We start from the raw sequence: 19,141 nt of genomic DNA, 5'->3' as shown, positions 1-19,141 counted from the left end.
GTATCAACCTAATCGAATACAAACAGTATCTAATCAAGTCCAACTTCCTAAATTATTACGGGCGATATTTCACGAGATGTCATTGTAGCCTTGATTAATTAGTTACTAAAATTACATCGATTTTCGCAATATAAATAATAGTTTAGATAATCGAGTCTATCGACCGACTTGAGAGCCAACTTCCGGGAACATGCTGTAAAGAAAAATGTTACAATATTTGTCTTGAAAATTACTATTATATCTGTAAATTAGAAAAGAGGGATTCAAAATGTCGAATCAAAGGTACGTTTGTTAATTAGACTGTGTATTTAGAATATAAAAATATGTGGCTAAGTGCGAAAAATTTCATTAACGAGCAGAAATTTCGCCTGGCTAAAATTGACACTCGCTAGACGAACTTTACGAACTACTTTATATTACAAGAAGTCATAAGAAGGAACACTTTCCTTCAGAGTTCAGTTTGAGCTAAAGATCCACATTTACACTGTCAGATGTCAATAATGATAAATCTTAGACTACAGCTAATTTTAATAACGAAATACCAGAAGCAGATAATCTGAAATATCTGACCCTTCCCAAGAAATGGTTCCTCGTCAGATGTCTTTCGTCTGGCCTCCAGCCACAGTAGTGGGTAGGGTAGTGGGTGATTCTAAGCTATTCCTTTGATTACAAAAAAAGTTACAGGCCTATGGCGTGTTTAATTTCAAATGAAGCTATTCCCATAATGTACTGCACATTGTGAAAAAATCCAGTGGCTGCCTAACCAGGAATAAGCGCACTGTGTCGCCTGTGGACGTGTTCAAATATCTATTTCCATATATGATGTCCATGCCCATAAAAAGAAATTAAAAAGCTAAATAGTAAACATATCCTTGTAAAGAATGTGATCGGTGAGCATGCTAGCTATGTGACGATATGTCTGGCAAGATTTCACCTGGGTAATGTCATAGCATCCTGAACATCATTAAAAACATCAATTTGAAAATGCTGTAAAGAAAAACTGTTTGGTAACTATTTTATTGACTTGCTCCTGTTCACTATTTATCCAGTACTACCCAATACTAAATTACCACATATACTAACAGGTACACATGTACCACATTATCAGATGAAAATAATTAGCTTTTCAACATATAATCAAAATTAGCTCTTGTAAAATTTACGTTCTCAGAGACTAGTCCAACCAGTCACAATTAGTGGATTTACAGCATGTGAGAGCAGTAGAGCAGTGGGGTACTTCATAGTACATGTACATTGTATTAAATCTGCATTAAAAGGGCCAAATCTTTTTAACTTTTCCTTAGCTAATGTCTGTCACAGGAGTTTAGATACGTGAATTTTGGATGTCTTTATAAGGAAAACTATTTTCATGTATTTGCAACCCATTTCTCAAAAAATTCTTATCCATTTATAATCTGATAATCTGGGTTAATGAAATATCAACATCAACATTACAACATAAGGATGTAAATACACTATTGAATTTGCCTTGTTTCTATCGATCTTGGTTCCTGGAATGCAGAGATGGTAAAAATTGGTAAACCAAAGTGCACATACATAGTAAAATTCACAAAAATTTCAGTGGAAAAGAGAGAACAATCCTGGTAATAAAAAAAAAAATGGATAGGATCTGATCCTAAATGTGTGGAATAATGAGATTTGGCTGTACATTTGTACTCATGAGTGTAGAGCTGTTTTTGGTATCAGTAGCACATTTGAGCATATCAGGATCAGCAAGTGTTATAATTCTTATTTGACATCGTTTCATATTCACAATTTTTGGTGGGAATTGTGTTTGAAATACTCATGTCTATCATTTCTGAAAGTCTTACTTAAATATTTCCAGTAATCAGGTTTTTATTCAGGTTAATGTGTTCGGAGAAAACATGTATTTTACACTTTGTTTTCACAAACAAAGGTAGGTGTATAGAACTTTCAGGGTTGGGGCTATTTATTTACTAAATGCCATGGAAACCAGGTGGGCAGAAAGGAATGTACATGTATATCAACCACTTCTATATACATGTACATGTACTGTACAGGTGCCAAAATATTAAATGGACTTTAGTCTTCTTGGCAATGGGCCTTCGATGCTTTTTTTGTGATGTTATTTGGCTACAATTAAGTGTACATTGTTCAAATATATGTACATGGTATGTAATGTTATAAAAAAATTGAATACCCCCAAGTTAAGTAATAACATGTATAAAACGGTTGCTGAATAAAACTGAGAACAAACCATACATGAATACAACACACATATATTTTTTTAGGATTACCCCATTACCTATTAACTACGTGTAGTCCCCAAGTCTCAAAATAATAATGATCTTAAAATTTGAATTTATTTTTGAGAAAATGTATATTTTGATACATAGTGCGTTGTCTACAGAATATTACACGTTATGTAAGTGTCAACAGTGATAGAGATGATTAAATTAATACCTATTTTATGAACAGAATTGAGTTGGTTGGTTTGTAACAAAAAGATTGTTACAGTAGTAGAGTGTATTCATTTATGTTAGTGTAACTAAAATGAAAGTAAAAAAAAAAAAAAAATTGTTAAAAAATCAATTTGAAATTGTGTATGGGTAAGATTTATATTTTGTTCTCTGATTTGATAACAATCAATTTTTTTCCTGTTCTGTTCAGTGTGAAGAAGTTAAGTGATGACTATTTATCTAAACAACCTGATGAAGTTTTTGACATCATGTGTAAAATTGGTCGAGGGTAAGACATGACTGTCAGTCTGCTGAGATTAATCGTAGTTTACACTCTTTTGTTTTGGAATCTTTAATTATTTATTTTGTGTTTTTAAATCTTGCCTGTCCTTGCCTTGAATGTTCAATGTTGCATTTTGCTTCTCTTTTGCTTGAGGTTTCATTCTAATTTATTCATTCATGAATCATGAGCATTAAGAGTAACATCCAATTTGCTTAGGGTATTAATCATTATCTTACAGTACATCTAAGTACTTTCATTTTCCTTTGAATTTCCCTTGTTCAGAATCTTTCTATGATAGAAAAAATTGTGTGAAAAACATGCAATAATGCTACACAGTACACACAACTAATCATAACCCGTGGACGTAAATGACTGCCCAAAAAGTGTGTCTATATTACTAAATGATCTTCTTTACAATAATTGAGAAAGTATTTAGTTAAAAGTTTAATTGACAGTTTGACAAAGGCTTGTGTACAGTATGTTCTGATCAAACTGTCAAAGGTGAGGAATGGCTTATTTTCTGCATCAGGGTTTTCAATATGACAATTTGTCAGTCAATGATGGACTACTCAGAAATTAACATCAATATAGATCTGTCTGTTTGTGTGACAGGAATAAGCACCTGGTGTTAGGGTTTAGTTTTTAGACTTAGTTAGTTTTTTTATTACATTGTCCGTCTGACAAAATTGTGATTTGAGAGCCCTGTAGTGCATGTCTAATTTTTGCTATTTAGTTGCATGCTTATCTTTTCTTTTTTGTTCGAATAGCTGTAGATTAAAGAGACTTAGTGAAGAAAGTTTGACACGACCCCCGGAAGAAGTTTTTGAAATCGTAGGCAAACTGGGAGAAGGGTAAGAATAAAAACTGAAAAATATTGGACTATTGTACCTGTATATTATTTTATAATTGCCTTATTTATAAGTATATTTATTTTAATGGTGTGAAGAAAAATATTTATTTGGAGAACTTATAATATTTTATAACCTTATTTATGAAATATTTATCTTTGTGGTGTAGCGTCTAGAAAAATAAAACTGGGGAAAAATAACATTATAATAATCTTTATGAGTACGAATAATTGTTTTAATGGTGTAAAGAATACTGGAAATATTTATTTGGAGAAGAAAAATAAAATATTGTAACCTTATTTTTGTTGTTTCCAGTTAATAATTTCAGTGCAAATAATAGTATTGTAATAACCCTTACATGTATGAGTAGGGTGTATTTATTTTAATGGTGTTAAGAAAAATAATATTTCATTGTCATATTTAAAAACATATTTGTTTAGGTTAAGGGTATGTATTATTATTTTTTTCTAAATGTAAAGTATAAAGCAAATGAGCATAAATGACTTTTTTTGTAAGCTGATTGAATAGATTTATTTTATTGGTGTAAAGCATTCTAATGGTAATATATAATAGTTTAATGGCAATATATGTAATAGTTTAAGTACTGTAATACCTTAATAAATGAATATACAATAGTACAGCGGCAATATATTATAGACAATGGCAATATATATTACAGAAATTGCAATATATCATACATAAATGGCAATATATAATATGTTAATGGCAATATGTTAATGGCAATGGCAATATATTATAAAAAATTATCATTATTTAAATAATTTTGGTAATAATACTAATAATAACTAAAAAACTTAATGTTTTAATCCTTGATTCCCAAATTCATTAAGGAACATGTTGAAAAAAATGTAACTTGATAGTCTCAAATCACAGATATAATTGTTTTCCATATGATGAAAGGGTGTTGGGTGGCCGAATGTAATTTACAATATATTGACATGTGTATCTGCGTAAAGTTTGCCTATTGATTTTATTTTCAGTTTTATTAGAAAATTTTCTTTTTTGTTTATTTATTACTTTTAATTATATATTTTGTACTTGTTGCTGGGCTTTTAGAATTAAGCATGAGGCTTATGCACGCTTGTTAAAGTCATGCTCTATATGTAACTGATGAAGAAGTAATACATGTATACATGTACACTATAGCCATATTCTACATGCAGCCTTTTTATTTTATGCCTCCATAATTCTGAGACACACCCAAAAAAGATTTGTCGATCTTTTGAAAAATTCAATGAATTCCAACTTTCCTGGGATCTTTTACGTGCACGCCAATGTGTACATGGGACCTTGTTTTTTTTATAATTCATTTTGACTGAATTTGATAAAGAAACAGTCTTCTGTTCATTCAAATTTTATTTAAAGGTAAATAGGTGAGCATTATAGTGAACAGTTAAGACACTAGTCACTGATTTTTGTCTTGTTGCTCATATTAGGGCCAGTTTAGGAAATGGTGTGTGATCAAACTATGATTGCAAAATGTTTTTTGAGCATGTCTAGAAGATGTGCTTGTAGAATGTGGCTGTATTTCATAACTTTAAATGCATGATATTTATTGTGCACTGGTTTTCTCTATGTATTTTTTTCATGAAATTTTGATATTAATATTAAAAATTAATTTTGTCATTTATCAAATATGATCAGTCAAAATCTTAATTTTGAAACAATAATTAAATGAAGAATATTATAATTAGGTTACCATTTAATTACATATTATTTTTTGAAATTTATTAAAATAATGTACACTGTATAATTTTCTATTAAAGATGCATTATGTAAGATTTAGATAAAGAGCTGGTTGTTCTTGATAGTAGTTTAAAAAAAGATACCGGTAATGAAAAATGAATATATTGAAAATTTTAGTCAAATTACTAGATTATGAGAGAAGTTATGACTGTTTAAGGAACAGTATAGTGTCGATTTTCATTGCTACTGTTGTTACGATAATAAGGGGGAGTGGATGGCTGAAGGGTTAGCGTACGCGCGCTGTATCATAAAGTCTGTCATTGAGTCGACTGGCGTGGTTTCGAATCCCCGGTTGTACGTGGCAAGGAGTAGGGTCGCCTGTCCAACCTCGTGGGTTTTCTCCAGGTCCTCCGGTTTCCTCCCACTGCTAAAGACCCCTAAGCGCAAACGAATTATTGAAATAAAATTAAAAACCATATGTTAGTCCCGAAATGACCTAGTTTGTGTCGAGTGGACGTTAAACTTCATTTCTCTCTCTCTCTCTCTGTTACGATAATAAAGTCTCAATTATCCATTTTTAGATTAATTTATTCAGTTGCAACCGTGTTTCAATCTGTTCAAAATCACAATCATCCTATGATCTAGTGAGTTGATTATGGTCCTTTCATGTGATTAAATTTTATTAATAATTTATATAACATTTGATACCAAAAGAAAGATCTACAATAGGCAGACTTAGCTCTTAATGAACATAATTCATTTTTAATAAAAATTTTACAATTAATTTTGTTAGTACCTAATTTTTCATGATATTGTTATTTCACCTAGGTCATATGGCAGTGTGTTCAAGGCACGATATAAAGAAGCAGATGAGTTTGATGAAGATCAGTATCTGGCCATTAAACAGGTTCCTGTTGATACAGATTTACAAGAAATTATCAAAGAAATATCCATAATGCAACAGTGTGATAGCCCCTTTATTGTTAAATATTATGGAAGTTATTTCAAAAACACAGATTTATGGGTAAGCTTATACTAATTTTATAGCTGCTAATTGTCATTTAGGTTGAGTATATCTATACCAAACTACAATATTGTGGGGGGGGGGGGGGTGGATGGCTGAATGGTTAGCGTGCGCGCGCTGTATCATAAAGTCTGTCATTGAGTCGACTGGCGTGGTTTCGAATCCCCGGTTGTACGTGACAAGGAGTAGGGTCGCCTGTCCAACCTCGTGGGTTTTCTCCGTTCATCAAGTATAATTTACATCACTGAAGTGAATAAGGTATGATGAATTGGATATTCGGTATGGTCTGCAGCCAATATAAACAGTCCAGCACCACCAATAAGTATTAGGTGAATTATTTGATGGGACAGTTTTTAATCTGATTGAATCCAAGCCGCAGGATAGTCTACAATTAATATGTTAAATAACCTAATCAATTCAACAACACTTTGGATTGGCTGAAAAAATGACCCCAAGTAATATAAATGATGTTCATTGGCTTAATTATTACATCTTGACTGATCACAATAGTTTGTCAATTTGAGAACTAAACTTTTCACGAGAGTATCCTGACTTTGAATCTCAGCATGGACCAAGATTGTTAAATGTTCACTTAATTCTTTATTGTATTTTTAGATTGTGATGGAATATTGTGGAGCTGGATCACTATCAGATATAATGAGACTTCGAAATAAAACGGTAAGTATCGGAACCGATAAACGACACACATGTAGTATTCCATAGGGGTCACACGTTGCATACAGATTTTACTATTCAAATATTTATTATTTGAATGCTATAAGAATATCGGTATTCGATTCAATTTAAATGATCATTTTATTTTGCATGTTTGGTTATTTTTGAATTCAAGTTGATTGCATTGATTAATATTACAGAATATAGACAAAAAACAAGATCAAATTCCATTACCTATAATTGACATAATTTACGAATGCCAGAAATCAGTTCAAAATCTTTAAAAATTTGTTTTAAGCGAATAATCGAATATTTGTGGGATTTCAAGTACATGTACTTCATGTATTATCACCTGATATTACTACAAGTAAATAATGCATGAATCAGTCCTGAGAAGTTCTAGTGAAATTTAGTTTTTTTCCACAAGCTTTTCAAACATCAAACAATTCTAGCCAGTTACAAACAGCTGGTTAAAAGCCTTGATTATACATTCTGTGACTGTCATTTGTAGTTGTCAATAGGTTGCATTCTATATAATTGAAATCATGTTTCTCTTTCCAATGTTATGGAGTTACTACGTGTAACTTTAAGCTGTTGATAGTCATTTGAGGGATTATGAATCTCTTACAAACTACAATATTGTGAGGTTGAATTTCTAAAAGGTATATCAGTGCAAAACTGGTTCATTTCCTTTCATTTGCAAAGATATGGTGAATGGAAACTTTCACAATATTTGGCATCCTCTGGAAAGATTTTACCCAATTTGTTGGAAATGAAATGAAATGGGGTTTAACGTCTTACTGTTCTGCTACAACTGGGCTAATTAAGACGGGCATACGGCATATATACATTGTGCTATGATGGAAATTTTGACCAGACAGCGGCGCCAATACCTGCTACATATCGAATTCCAACTGCCAAGGAGTCTTTACGTGCATGCCAATGTGTACACAGGACCTCGGTTTTTGGTCCCATCTGAACAACTAGACAGCTATACTTGTCGGGTCCTCTGTCCTGCACCACTGACAATGGAAAACCACTCCAGAAAAATCCTGACAAACTCTCTCGACCAACACCAGGAGCGAACCAGCAACCTCCAGGCTAGCGAGCCAGTGTCTTACCCGCTTAGCCACCATTGCTCTCAATTTGTTGGAGGTGCTGGCCTGTTTATATTGTCTGCCAAATTTCAATTCACCATATCGGCTTAAATACTGAACATTTTTGGAATGCTATTCATTTTAGAGTATCAATAATGTAGTTCGCAAAGGGTTCAAAATACTTCAAATGATAATCAGTGCCATTATTTAAAAAAAAAGAAAATTGAATATTGGCTGTTTTATGATTGCGTTATGATTTGATATTTCAGTTAAATGAGACAGAGATTGCAACTGTTTTATCGTACACATTAAAAGGTCTAGATTATCTTCACTCTAGACGTAAAATACACAGAGATATAAAAGCTGGCAATATATTACTTAATTCCGACGGTCACGCTAAATTAGCAGATTTTGGTGTAGCAGGACAGCTGACAGTAAGTATATTAGAGTTTTCACCCTGTATATTCAAATTGTTACTTTTAATGTGTATGCTGGACCCCGGTTTTAGTCCCATCTGAAGGACTATATGTTGTTTCTTGCCAGGACATCAGTTCTGCACCACTGGCAAGAGGGAACCACACTCGAAAATACTGATGAACTTTCACGGTCAAAACTGGGATCAAACACAAGACCTCCAGGTTAGCAAGTCAATGAGTCTATGCTGCTCCCCCAAGAAGAAGAAGGTTTTTTTTCCCAAGAATTCTTCTGATATACAGTACAGTTCAGATACATATGTCGTACATATCTATATAGATCTGTTACTGATTAAAATACGGAGGGGCTGACAAGGAAAGCTGTCTAGTCATTCGAATGGAACGAAAAACCGAGGTCCCGTGTACACATTGGCATGCACGTAAAAAATCCCTTGGCAGTTGGAATTCGATATAAGAGTAGGCCGTAGTGCTGCTGTCCTGGCAAAATTTCCCTCATAGCACACTGTATGGCGTATGCCCTTCTTCATTAGCCCAGTTCGGAGCAAAACAGTAGGATGTTAAACCCCATTTCATTTCATTTCTGATTAAAATGTTCGTCAAATTAGTGATTACAGTATTCTGCAAGGAGAAATTGGAACATATTTCCTATTTCATTAGATCTGTCAGAGACTGTCTTTACCTTCTTACAGATGTCAAAACATAACAGCTGTCTTATTACAGAATACTTAAAGATTTCTCAATGTTGGCAATGAATAAGACAAATTCAATCTAGAAATGTTATTTCAAAAGTTAGATAAAAAATTAATTTTGAATGCAAAAGTTAACCAAACATGATTTTTGTTGTTTAGGATACAATGGCAAAGAGAAATACTGTGATTGGAACTCCATATTGGATGGCACCAGAAGTTATTCAAGAAATTGGTTATGATTGTGTGGCTGATATCTGGAGTTTAGGTAAGTGACTAAAGAAATTAGTCGTTTTTCAAAGCAGAGATAAATTTTAATAATATTTTGTTTTTGGAAAGTCATTCACATTTTCTGATCCAAACATGTTGACCACTTTCAGAAAAGTCTTGTAGAAATTCTCAATATGTGTATTAATTTATGTGTTATAATAAACTGTGATATTACACCAAATTTTGAAATATTTGAACTGATAACAAATTTTTGAAAGTGAAGGAATGTGGTTGAATCAGATAAAGCATTTCTCTACTGACCAACAGACTAGCATCTGTGAGAGTTCAATCCTTGCTAAATTTTATGATTTCTTCTCCCTCAAACTGCTATTGAGCCCTGCATAAATAAGGATCAGTAAAATAGATCTCACCATTTCTTATTATAAAGCCATAATATCTTAGTTGAAGTGTGTTTAAGTAGTTGAAAATTTTTCTTGTAGGTATAACAGCATTAGAAATGGCTGAAGGGAAGCCACCTTATGGTGATATTCATCCAATGAGGGTAAATCTCTTAAATATCCTAGTGTTCACCGAGAAGAATCTTCTCACAATAGCTCTTTCAAATATATTTTCCATTATGTGTTTGTTTATTCTAGGTTGTTTTCTTTGACACAGTATTAGTAAATATTTTGAAGGAAGAGATTAATAACAGAACAAATTACATTAGATTTAAATGACATTGAATAAAGAATATTCAAAATTCACTTAGAGTAAGCCTTAAAAAAAAACTATTCATATTTGAATATTAGAATATTTTTGTTACATGTAATATATGTTGGTAGATTGGTTATACGTCTACAATAAAGTACATGTAGTGTTGAGTCTGCCTAAAGCAAAGTTTAAAGATGTTCTCATTATATTTTGTATATTGTAGGCAATATTTATGATTCCAACCAAACCACCTCCATCTTTCCGTAATCCTGACAAATGGTCTCCAGAGTTTATAGATTTTGTTAGTAAATGTTTGATCAAGAATCCAGAACAACGAGCTACAGCTAAAGAATTATTAGAGGTTGGATTGGGTTTTGACAATTTCGAAAACATTTTGTTCAAATGCATTGTGGTTATTGCCACAAGTCCAAGATGGCATTTGGGGCTATTTCTCAATCTGAACAGAACATCTACAGCTACTCCACATTCCATATGCCTCGGATAAAGATAATCCAACTTTTAAAAAGTTGATGTATGTTTCTGTCTGACCTTTTAAAAGATATTGTGCTTGATCAGTTGGTACCATTTAAAGTATCAAGTAACATTTTACCTGGGAAAGAATATGGTATATTTGTGTCATAGATTCATGTCAGCACATTGTATGTTGGCTATCAGACTTTGTATTGTCGACAGATTACAGATAGCATTTTTTGACAATAGTATATTGAGCATGGGAAGCACCTGCAGAGTATGCTATTATGACCCTAGCTCACTTACCAGGAGATCCCTCAGGATTTTCCAGTTTGGTTCCTGTTTGTCATCTATACAGGACTGAGGACCTGGCAAGTAAAACCATCTAGTTGTGACCTGTGTATACTACTGGTGGCATATTAAAGATCCCCTGGCAGTTGTAAATTAAAGTTGCAATTTCATATTTTTACGTTATATTTTTAAAATTTATTAAAATAAAGCCTTAAAATAGATGGTATCTATAAACAGTCCTACCTTGTTAAAGAATAATCCTATTAATCCTATAATTCACTATTGCCAGTTGAGAAATTGGCAAAAATATCATTTTCCTCTTCAAATTCAAACGTTTGAAAAAAGCTACTCCATGGTGGAGAATAGAAAACAAGGGAGGTAATTGGGAGGTAATTGTGTTATTATTTCCTGTGTAAATGAGTTTTAAGTGTGAGAATGACACCTGTGATCGTATAATAGTGAGTTGACAACCTATTGAGCAAAAGACATGGAAATAATTATGTTTTGACTTTCTTAGAAAATATGAAATTGTAACTTTAAAATAAGAGTAGGATGTATAACTGTTTTATTTTCTTTCCTGTGCCATGTAATATGGGTAGAGTCAGTAGTAAACTGTTGTGGAATGTTAGATAATTCTTATGTTTAAATAAATATATATATATTTACAGCATGAGTTTATAACACAATCAGAGTCATGTGCTGTTCTACAGAAAATGATAAAAGAAGCCCATGAAATACAGAAGAATAATAGTTTACATCATATGTCTAATGGAGATGATTCTGTAAGTATTAAACTATTTTTGTTTTTTCATCAAATTCTGTTCGAAGTCACTGATTGTCATTTGAGAGATTTTCAATCCCTTGCGAACTACCATATTGTGAAAGTTGAATTACTAAAAGGAATATCAGACCACTAATGGTTTCAATTCTGTTTGGTATTTATAAAAAAAAGTATGAATTGAAATATGAAAATGACATTCGTCAGTTTTAAGTCATTCCATATTCCCAATCATTTGGATCGCATCACTCCCATTTCCAGTTGAATCACATCACTCCCATTTCCAGCTGAATCTCATCACTCCCATTTCCAGTTGGATTGCATCACTCCCATTTCCAGTTGAATCACATCATCCCATTTCCAGTTGAATCACATCACTCCCATTTCCAATTGGATCACATCACTCCCATTTCCATTTGGATCACATCACTCCTAAATCCCAGGTCTAGTCACATCATATTAGTTTCATATCTAATCTAGTGAAAGTACATTCACTTGTGATTCATTAAAATACATATTGAACTTAATGGTTCTGGAAGCTAAGTAGAGTACAATGACATCTTTCACGCAAATAGTGTTTCAGAATGATATCATGTATAAGAAGCTGGGTGAGTTTGACAGAGAAAAATGTAATATGTGTGTTTAAGATGAACCTTTCTGTATACAACATAAAATAGACAATCACCTATGATCTGAAATCCCTTAAATAATTAATAATAAGATAAGTATGTAATAATGTAGAAGGTCATATTTGATAATATGTGTTATGTTTTTGTAGGATGATGATGTAGAGAATGATAGTGGTACAATGGTTAAAAATACAGATCATGTTGATGGTACAATGAAAGCTACAGACTCAGGTACAATAATATTAATATTCTCTATATGCTAGTAACAAATCAACACTGGCAAGAAATCTCCGCAAAAGTGTTTAAAAGCTAAAAGGCCATTGACAATAAAATTAGTCTAGGCAAAAAGCATATTGGTGTAAAAATTATTCAAATTGATCAGTCCTAATGAAAGTTATGAACATTTGTACAGCATGCTGGCATCTTTTCTTTTCTGAGATAACAGAACTTCAGCTGACGTCTTTTCTTTTCTGAGATAACAGAACTTCAGCTGACGTCTTAATGTGATCCATGACCATTCAGGCTAAAATGTCGCCTGGCCAATGTGTTTTGTATTAATATTTAAGGAACATTTTCTAGTCCTTATGTTTGTTAATTTTAAATAAGGAAACTTATTGATCTGTAACAAGAAATAGTACAGCGTGGTTACCCAGGAAATCAACAGGATTATTGTTGGTCCAAATATATCTGGGGTTAATGTTTTTGGAGGTGTTGAAGGGACGTGTAATTCAATGATTCTAGTGATCAAAAATCATGTTCATAGGTAGACTAGCAAACTATATGAATTTATTAACTGATTTGGATGGTAGATCAAAGCTTTATTATTGCAACATAAAGATAATTTTTCAATCATTATTGATGGAATTAATGCCCATGTAAAATTATGTTGTGTTCGTGTCTATAATGGGATAATATATCTTACTATATTTTTCTGTAGATACATTAAAGGATGGTACCGCAGGTAGTGTGATAGTCAATAGTGAAGCTAATACATTAAATTCCGAGTTTGGTACTATGGTGATAAATGAGGACCCTGAAGAAGATGATAGTACTATGAAACGTGAGTAGAACAGTTTTCATAAAAAGTATAAATTTAGAAGCAGATTATGAAGCAGAAATATCTTTATCAATAATTTCTGAATATCAAATACTTTAATTTTAAAATAGTAAAATAGCAATATTATTGTCAATCATTAAAGCTCAAATCATGTTCAATATTTGCATAATGTAATGGGGGGGGGGGGGGAGTTGGATGGCTGAATGGTTAGCATGTATGCACTGTATCATAAAGTCTGTCATTGTGTCAACTGGCTTGGTTTCGATTCCCTGGTTGTACGTGACAAGGAGTAGGGTCGCCTGTCCAACCTCGTGGGTTTGCTCCGGGTCCTTCGGTTTCCTCCCACTGCTAAAGACCCCTAAGCACAAGTGAATTATTGAAATAAAATTAAACCATGTTAGTCCCGAAATGACCTAGTTTGTGTCGAGTGGACGTTAAACCCCATTTCTCTCTCTCTCACATAATGTAACCTTAATAGTGTTGGGTATTGCAGTCACGATACGTACGTATTACCATTCAGGTGCTATGATATAGTTCATATCACGATCTATAACCAGGTTAATATTTACCAAGAAAATAACAGGATAAATGAATAATTGATAGTTTTAGTAGTAGTCCTGTCCATGGTTAAGAAATAAAACTTGTTTTATATCACCATATTGATGTGGATCAAAATAACGAGCAAAACAATTTAAGAGTGTTTGTGTACCTATGGATAATGTGTGACGTGGATAATTAAGAGAGTGACAGGTTACTTACTGAAGTGACAAAAAATCATAAAAAAAAAAGAATCGCAATTCAGTGTCTTGCTATTCAATACGCACATCGTAGAAGGTTAATCGCGATATATGTATTCAATGATATATCGTGCCAGGACTAAAACATAATATAATCTCCGAGTAAGAAATTTAACAAGATTCGTGTGATAGTAGAATGTTATTTTGACTGTTTTGATATGTAAGTGTATTTAGGGGGTTGGATGGTCGAATGGTTAGCATGTGCGCGCTGTAACATACAGCCTGTCATTGAGTCAACTGGTGTGGTATTCGATTCCCTGGTTGTACGTGATAAGGAGTATTGTCACTCGTCCAACCCCGGGTACTCCGGTTTCGTCCCACTGCTAGACCCCCATGTGCAACCGAATTATTGAAATAAAATTGAACCGTGTGTTAGTCCCGAAATGACTAGTTGGAAATAGAAATGGCGCTGCTGTGAAAGCCAAATTTTTCTCATTTACCTTCACAGCACCTACCTGGCTAGTTCCAAACAGTAAGAAATTCACCTCCCATTATATTTCCATTTAAATTTAATTTTTTTTTTTTAATAGGTCATGATACAAGTACAGCAGGAAAAGAAAAATACCGACCAGCATATCTCGATCATTTTGAAAAGGAGGAAAAAGAGAGAGCAAAAAATCAAAAGCCGTCAGAAACATCTACCCCAGCCGCCCCTGCTCAACAACCAGCCAAAACACAACCCAGCACTACGTCCACCTCATCACAACCTAAACAGATCACTCCACCCCACCACTTTCAGAGATGTCTCTATGATGGAGATTTTGAATTTGTAAGTACATGTAATATCATAAATAATCTTAAATTGGCTTTAATTATTGAAAATGGGAGCTTGGATCAATTCTGAAAGTTCCTCTGGATTGGTTTACCATTGTCAGTGGAGTGTCTGGTAAAGACAATTAAATAGGCCTTTATTTGAATCATGTTTTTCAGTTAAGGAATATGCCATATGAAGAATTAGAAGCGAGATTGGCCGACCTTGATCCAGAAATGGAAAGGGAGATCGAAGAGTTACGTTGTAGATATCAAGCCAAACGACAACCTATTCTAGAAGCTATTGACGCAAAGAAAAAGCGGCAACAGAATTTCTAGAAGACATTATTTTAATTTTTTATTCAAGTGGGAAAACTATCTATAAAATGTTTTTCCTATCTTGAAAATGTCATTCAGTCATAGTCTTGAAGCCTTGATTTTGAAACTTTTATAGGACAGCCATTTATGAGAATACTGACAGTATCTGAAATCTGATAGTTTTTACACACACATCAGTCGATGATATCCCTGTGTTGGTTTTTCAATAGTTAGTATACCACCTGCCACCATTTTCTGAATCTAACTGTTAAGATTCACATAACCAGTCACTAAAACTTAAATTATATAAACTGTCCAAATCTGGATGTATGAGACTACTATCCTAGATATCTCAGTAGTCATATTGTTACCAGATATAAATGACGTAGACTAACCTCAGAGTGTATGTTTTGTTTTTCTAGAATAGCAAAGGCAAAATTTTGAGGTACTATACTCCAGTTTTCACTTTTTAACCAACTGATGAAGGAGTTAAACCTCTTTGATTGAGGCCAAAGTAATGTATTGAATTGGGTTGATCAGATTTTGATACAGTAATGTGGGAAAGTCGGTGTGTTTTCTAGATTTTGTTTTATTTTTGACTTACGGTTTCGATTTAGGAACACATATCAGTTGTATCTCAACAATTGCTTAATTTGCTGGAATATCATCCCTCAAAACAAATCAACATAAAAATCCAGTAAAATCAGGAATTTTATTTTTCACCCAAATCAAAGAGGAAGTGTCAATTTTATTTTAGTTGAATGTGCATTACATATTATTTAAAAGACATTGAACTGGAAAGACATAAAATTATTTATTTATTTATTTTCTATTGCCTAAGCAGAAAATGATAAGGACATTTGATGTTATATTGGTTTAGGTTTTCTTAGTTATTTCTCTTTTTAGGTGCTGGATACTTATGCTGAAAAGACTTTTTTTTTCTTAATTAAAGTTTTAAGATAGTGCACTTGTTAATCATCTCTTTTTGCATAATTTCTAATTTGTCTTAATGTTGATTTTTTTATGCTTACATTTTTATTTGTCTCAGAAATTTAATTTTCTATGTATATTGAGTATGTGTATTGTAAGAATATTGCATTGAGTGTGGACAAAAGATTTTCTGGTATTATAGAATAAAATGAAAAGCTCTTTTTCTTAAAATTGAATAAAAATACATTTCGTTTCAGTTTAAAATTTGGGTCCTCAATAAAAAGGATATGACTTAATATATTGGTCAAACTATCCCGACATTGCTTCAGGAAGGGTTTTACACTAATGTGATAAACATGTTTTACTGGACAGCTTTTGTTTGTCATTGATTTTTTTTGTTGTTCAATGATAGATAATTGAATAAGCTGTGATGTACATGTGAAATTATTAGTGACTGATACCTTTCATTTTGTGGTTATTTTTTCTGGCAGAGTTAATATGCCGGTTTTGTTGTTTATGGAACCTAGAGCTATAGCTGTGTAAGAATATACCTATTGGCATCCTGGGGTATCCTGATTCTCTGAAATGTTTTTTTTTACATTGAGTTCAGAGTTAGGTAGCTCGTTTTCGAAACTGTCTGAAACAAAGCTGCCTAGACCACCTTAAACTGTCTGAGTATACTTTCCTTAAATAGCTCACAGCTGTTCATATAACTCAGCAGTTTGATGTGCTGGAGGAAGCAGTAGTTTCAAGCAGTCCAAGTGCTGAGGATAAATCATTATCTCAAAACGGAAATATCTACATGACCTGTGACACTGTATGCACATTTAATGCTTTTTCATTCTAACCAATATTTATTGTAGTCAAAAATGAGGCCTTCTGTACTGAAGCAATCAAGACTGTTTTTAAATGATGAATTTATTTCATTTTTTGTTTGTGTTTTTTTTTATTTTTCAAATGCTGAATTTGTGTTTATAACTTTATCAACTAAAATTATCCCCCTTTAGTCTGCATTAGTAATGAAATAGGATTTGTTTCAATACTGGTTTATGTTGATTTGTGTGCCCTAAAGTCATATTTCTTTCTAATAATAAATTGACCAATCCATTAAATATTAAATTTATTTGTGGTTTTCCTAAATAAATCCCTGATCAAATCTCTAAGATTTATGTTAATATTTTGATAAGGACATTATACTGACAAGATAACAGTACATGTAGTGTATTCCTGAGAAAACTAGACAAAATTTAATATTAGAGAAGGAGTAATCCTTAAAGCTTGAATTGGATGCATCTTATAACTCGGGTTATTTTTCAGAATTCGTTATCTTATAATAAGCACTGTGGTTAAAACAGAACTATGTATATTATTTTATTCACTGCCTGGAGAATACTCCAATATTTTTGATATCTGGACTACTCTCATAAAACTAAAATGAAATGGAAATAAAAAAAAAATTATAATTCATAAATCCAATATGGCGACAATCTTTTTAAAAAAAAAATTATTTTGGCTTAGTTTTGTAACAAGAGTCCAACCGTAAGCTCAGACACAGAGTTTCACAGTTAATTAAGGTCTGTCTTATATTACCTGATAGACTTGCTACTGCTCATATACCGAGGGATACAAGAATGTATAGTTTTAAGAGTTATAATAGAAATATTAATGTATTTAAATGTCCAAAGATAATGTTGTAGATACTAGAACGAGTGTAAATTGTTTGTATATATTGTGTAAATATATTGTATATCAGACCATCATGAAATATAAGTTAAAACTAACCCTTCAAAACTACATTTTAATTACCATTAGATGTTTATTTCAAAACTAGACCCACAGTGAATCTTTAATCATTTCGATTACAGGAAAGGATGATTTTTGGGTGCCTCCGTAATCCAGGAATTGTTATGCATATGAATCTTCATTTTTATGATTGGTTGTCTGTTTGACAGAATGCATAGCAATGTTCCATGGACTAGCTACACACATGCACCTTCTTGAATTTTAGTGAAATTTTTTTTTATTTATCCTCGTCATAAGACAATCAAAATAAAAATTTACACTAAAATAATTTTTATTGGCTCTAATATATAACCTTTAATTTAGAATAATCTTCTATTATATTTGATAGAGCCATTACACATAACTTCTGTGAAGATGGAGGCTCTCCCATGTTTTTTAATTAAATTTGATAAGTGAATTTTTGAAAGTGAATGTTAGACTTATGGAAGGATTAGTTTTAATTATATTGTAATTAAGATGTATAATGAGTGAAAGGAATGTTATTAATTATTTTAATTATTAATAATAATAATAAAACAACATGTATATATACAATAAAATAAATAAAAAAAGAATTTTTATAACACTGATTATTTCATTGCTTATTTTATACCTGCAAGGTTTTTAAACTATTCTAAAGGAACACTTTCATTTGTGTTAAGCAGGGTTGGTCAGTGATGTTTTACTCTGGATCTGGAGGATTTGTCATCAATATGATTACTTTGGTTTTGATATCACATGTTCCGAGATCTTCCTTAGTGTGCCGTGAAATTTTGAACGGCAGGCTAAGAAAATTTCTCACTAAAGAAGCCAGCTTTTTGACTGATGAAATTCGAAACACTGCAGTAAAGTACAAGCGTAAGTTCATAGTTGTGTTTGTCTTTATTTACATGTAGTTTCAGTCATTCTATGTGTCTATGACTAGTCTGCGTCTAATCGTCTATGGTTGTACACCGTCTATGACTTGCCATATATATACAGGCCCGACGAAGTGCCCCACCCCAATTATTTGGCCGCAAGTACCCTTTTCTCCAAGTTATTGCACGTATTAACTATTCAGTTATATAGCCTACAGTGACGAACCATAGAAGTGAGCCTTCTAGAAGTAGAACGTAGACTTTCAGAAGAAAAAACAATGCCAAGCTTTATACTGATCCTTGGGTTAAGAGCCCCCCAGTTGCGAGGGTCGCGATTAGTTAACTTTACTGACCAGTCGAATATT

General features: G+C 32.5%; 1 protein-coding gene across 3 annotated transcripts; it reads left to right on the top strand.

Moving 5' to 3' along the window:
• Positions 1–151: 151 nt before the first annotated feature.
• On the top strand, positions 152–18,786 carry LOC126829408 (serine/threonine-protein kinase 3). 3 transcript variants are annotated; one of them, XM_050559274.1, is made up of 14 exons: positions 152–282; positions 2,653–2,730; positions 3,492–3,575; positions 6,108–6,303; positions 6,919–6,981; positions 8,345–8,509; positions 9,358–9,463; positions 9,906–9,967; positions 10,340–10,477; positions 11,547–11,660; positions 12,435–12,516; positions 13,223–13,345; positions 14,670–14,908; positions 15,070–18,786. In XM_050559274.1, the coding sequence occupies exons 1-14, from the start codon at positions 269–271 to the stop codon at positions 15,226–15,228; spliced, it is 1,623 nt and encodes a 540-aa protein (XP_050415231.1). In that variant the 5' UTR covers positions 152–268; the 3' UTR covers positions 15,229–18,786. The 3 variants fall into 3 exon arrangements, with proteins under 3 accessions (XP_050415231.1, XP_050415252.1, XP_050415241.1); XM_050559295.1 differs by lacking the exon at positions 3,492–3,575; XM_050559284.2 differs by lacking the exon at positions 2,653–2,730 and having other exon boundaries at positions 167–282.
• The last annotated feature ends 355 nt before the right edge of the window (positions 18,787–19,141 follow it).

Source organism: Patella vulgata, chromosome 1 (assembly GCF_932274485.2).
Source record: "Patella vulgata chromosome 1, xgPatVulg1.2, whole genome shotgun sequence".
In the NCBI taxonomy this organism is placed as follows: Eukaryota; Metazoa; Mollusca; class Gastropoda; family Patellidae; genus Patella; species Patella vulgata.
The sequence above is the reverse complement of the archived record's forward strand: the minus strand, read 5'-3'. Positions and strand labels throughout refer to the sequence as shown.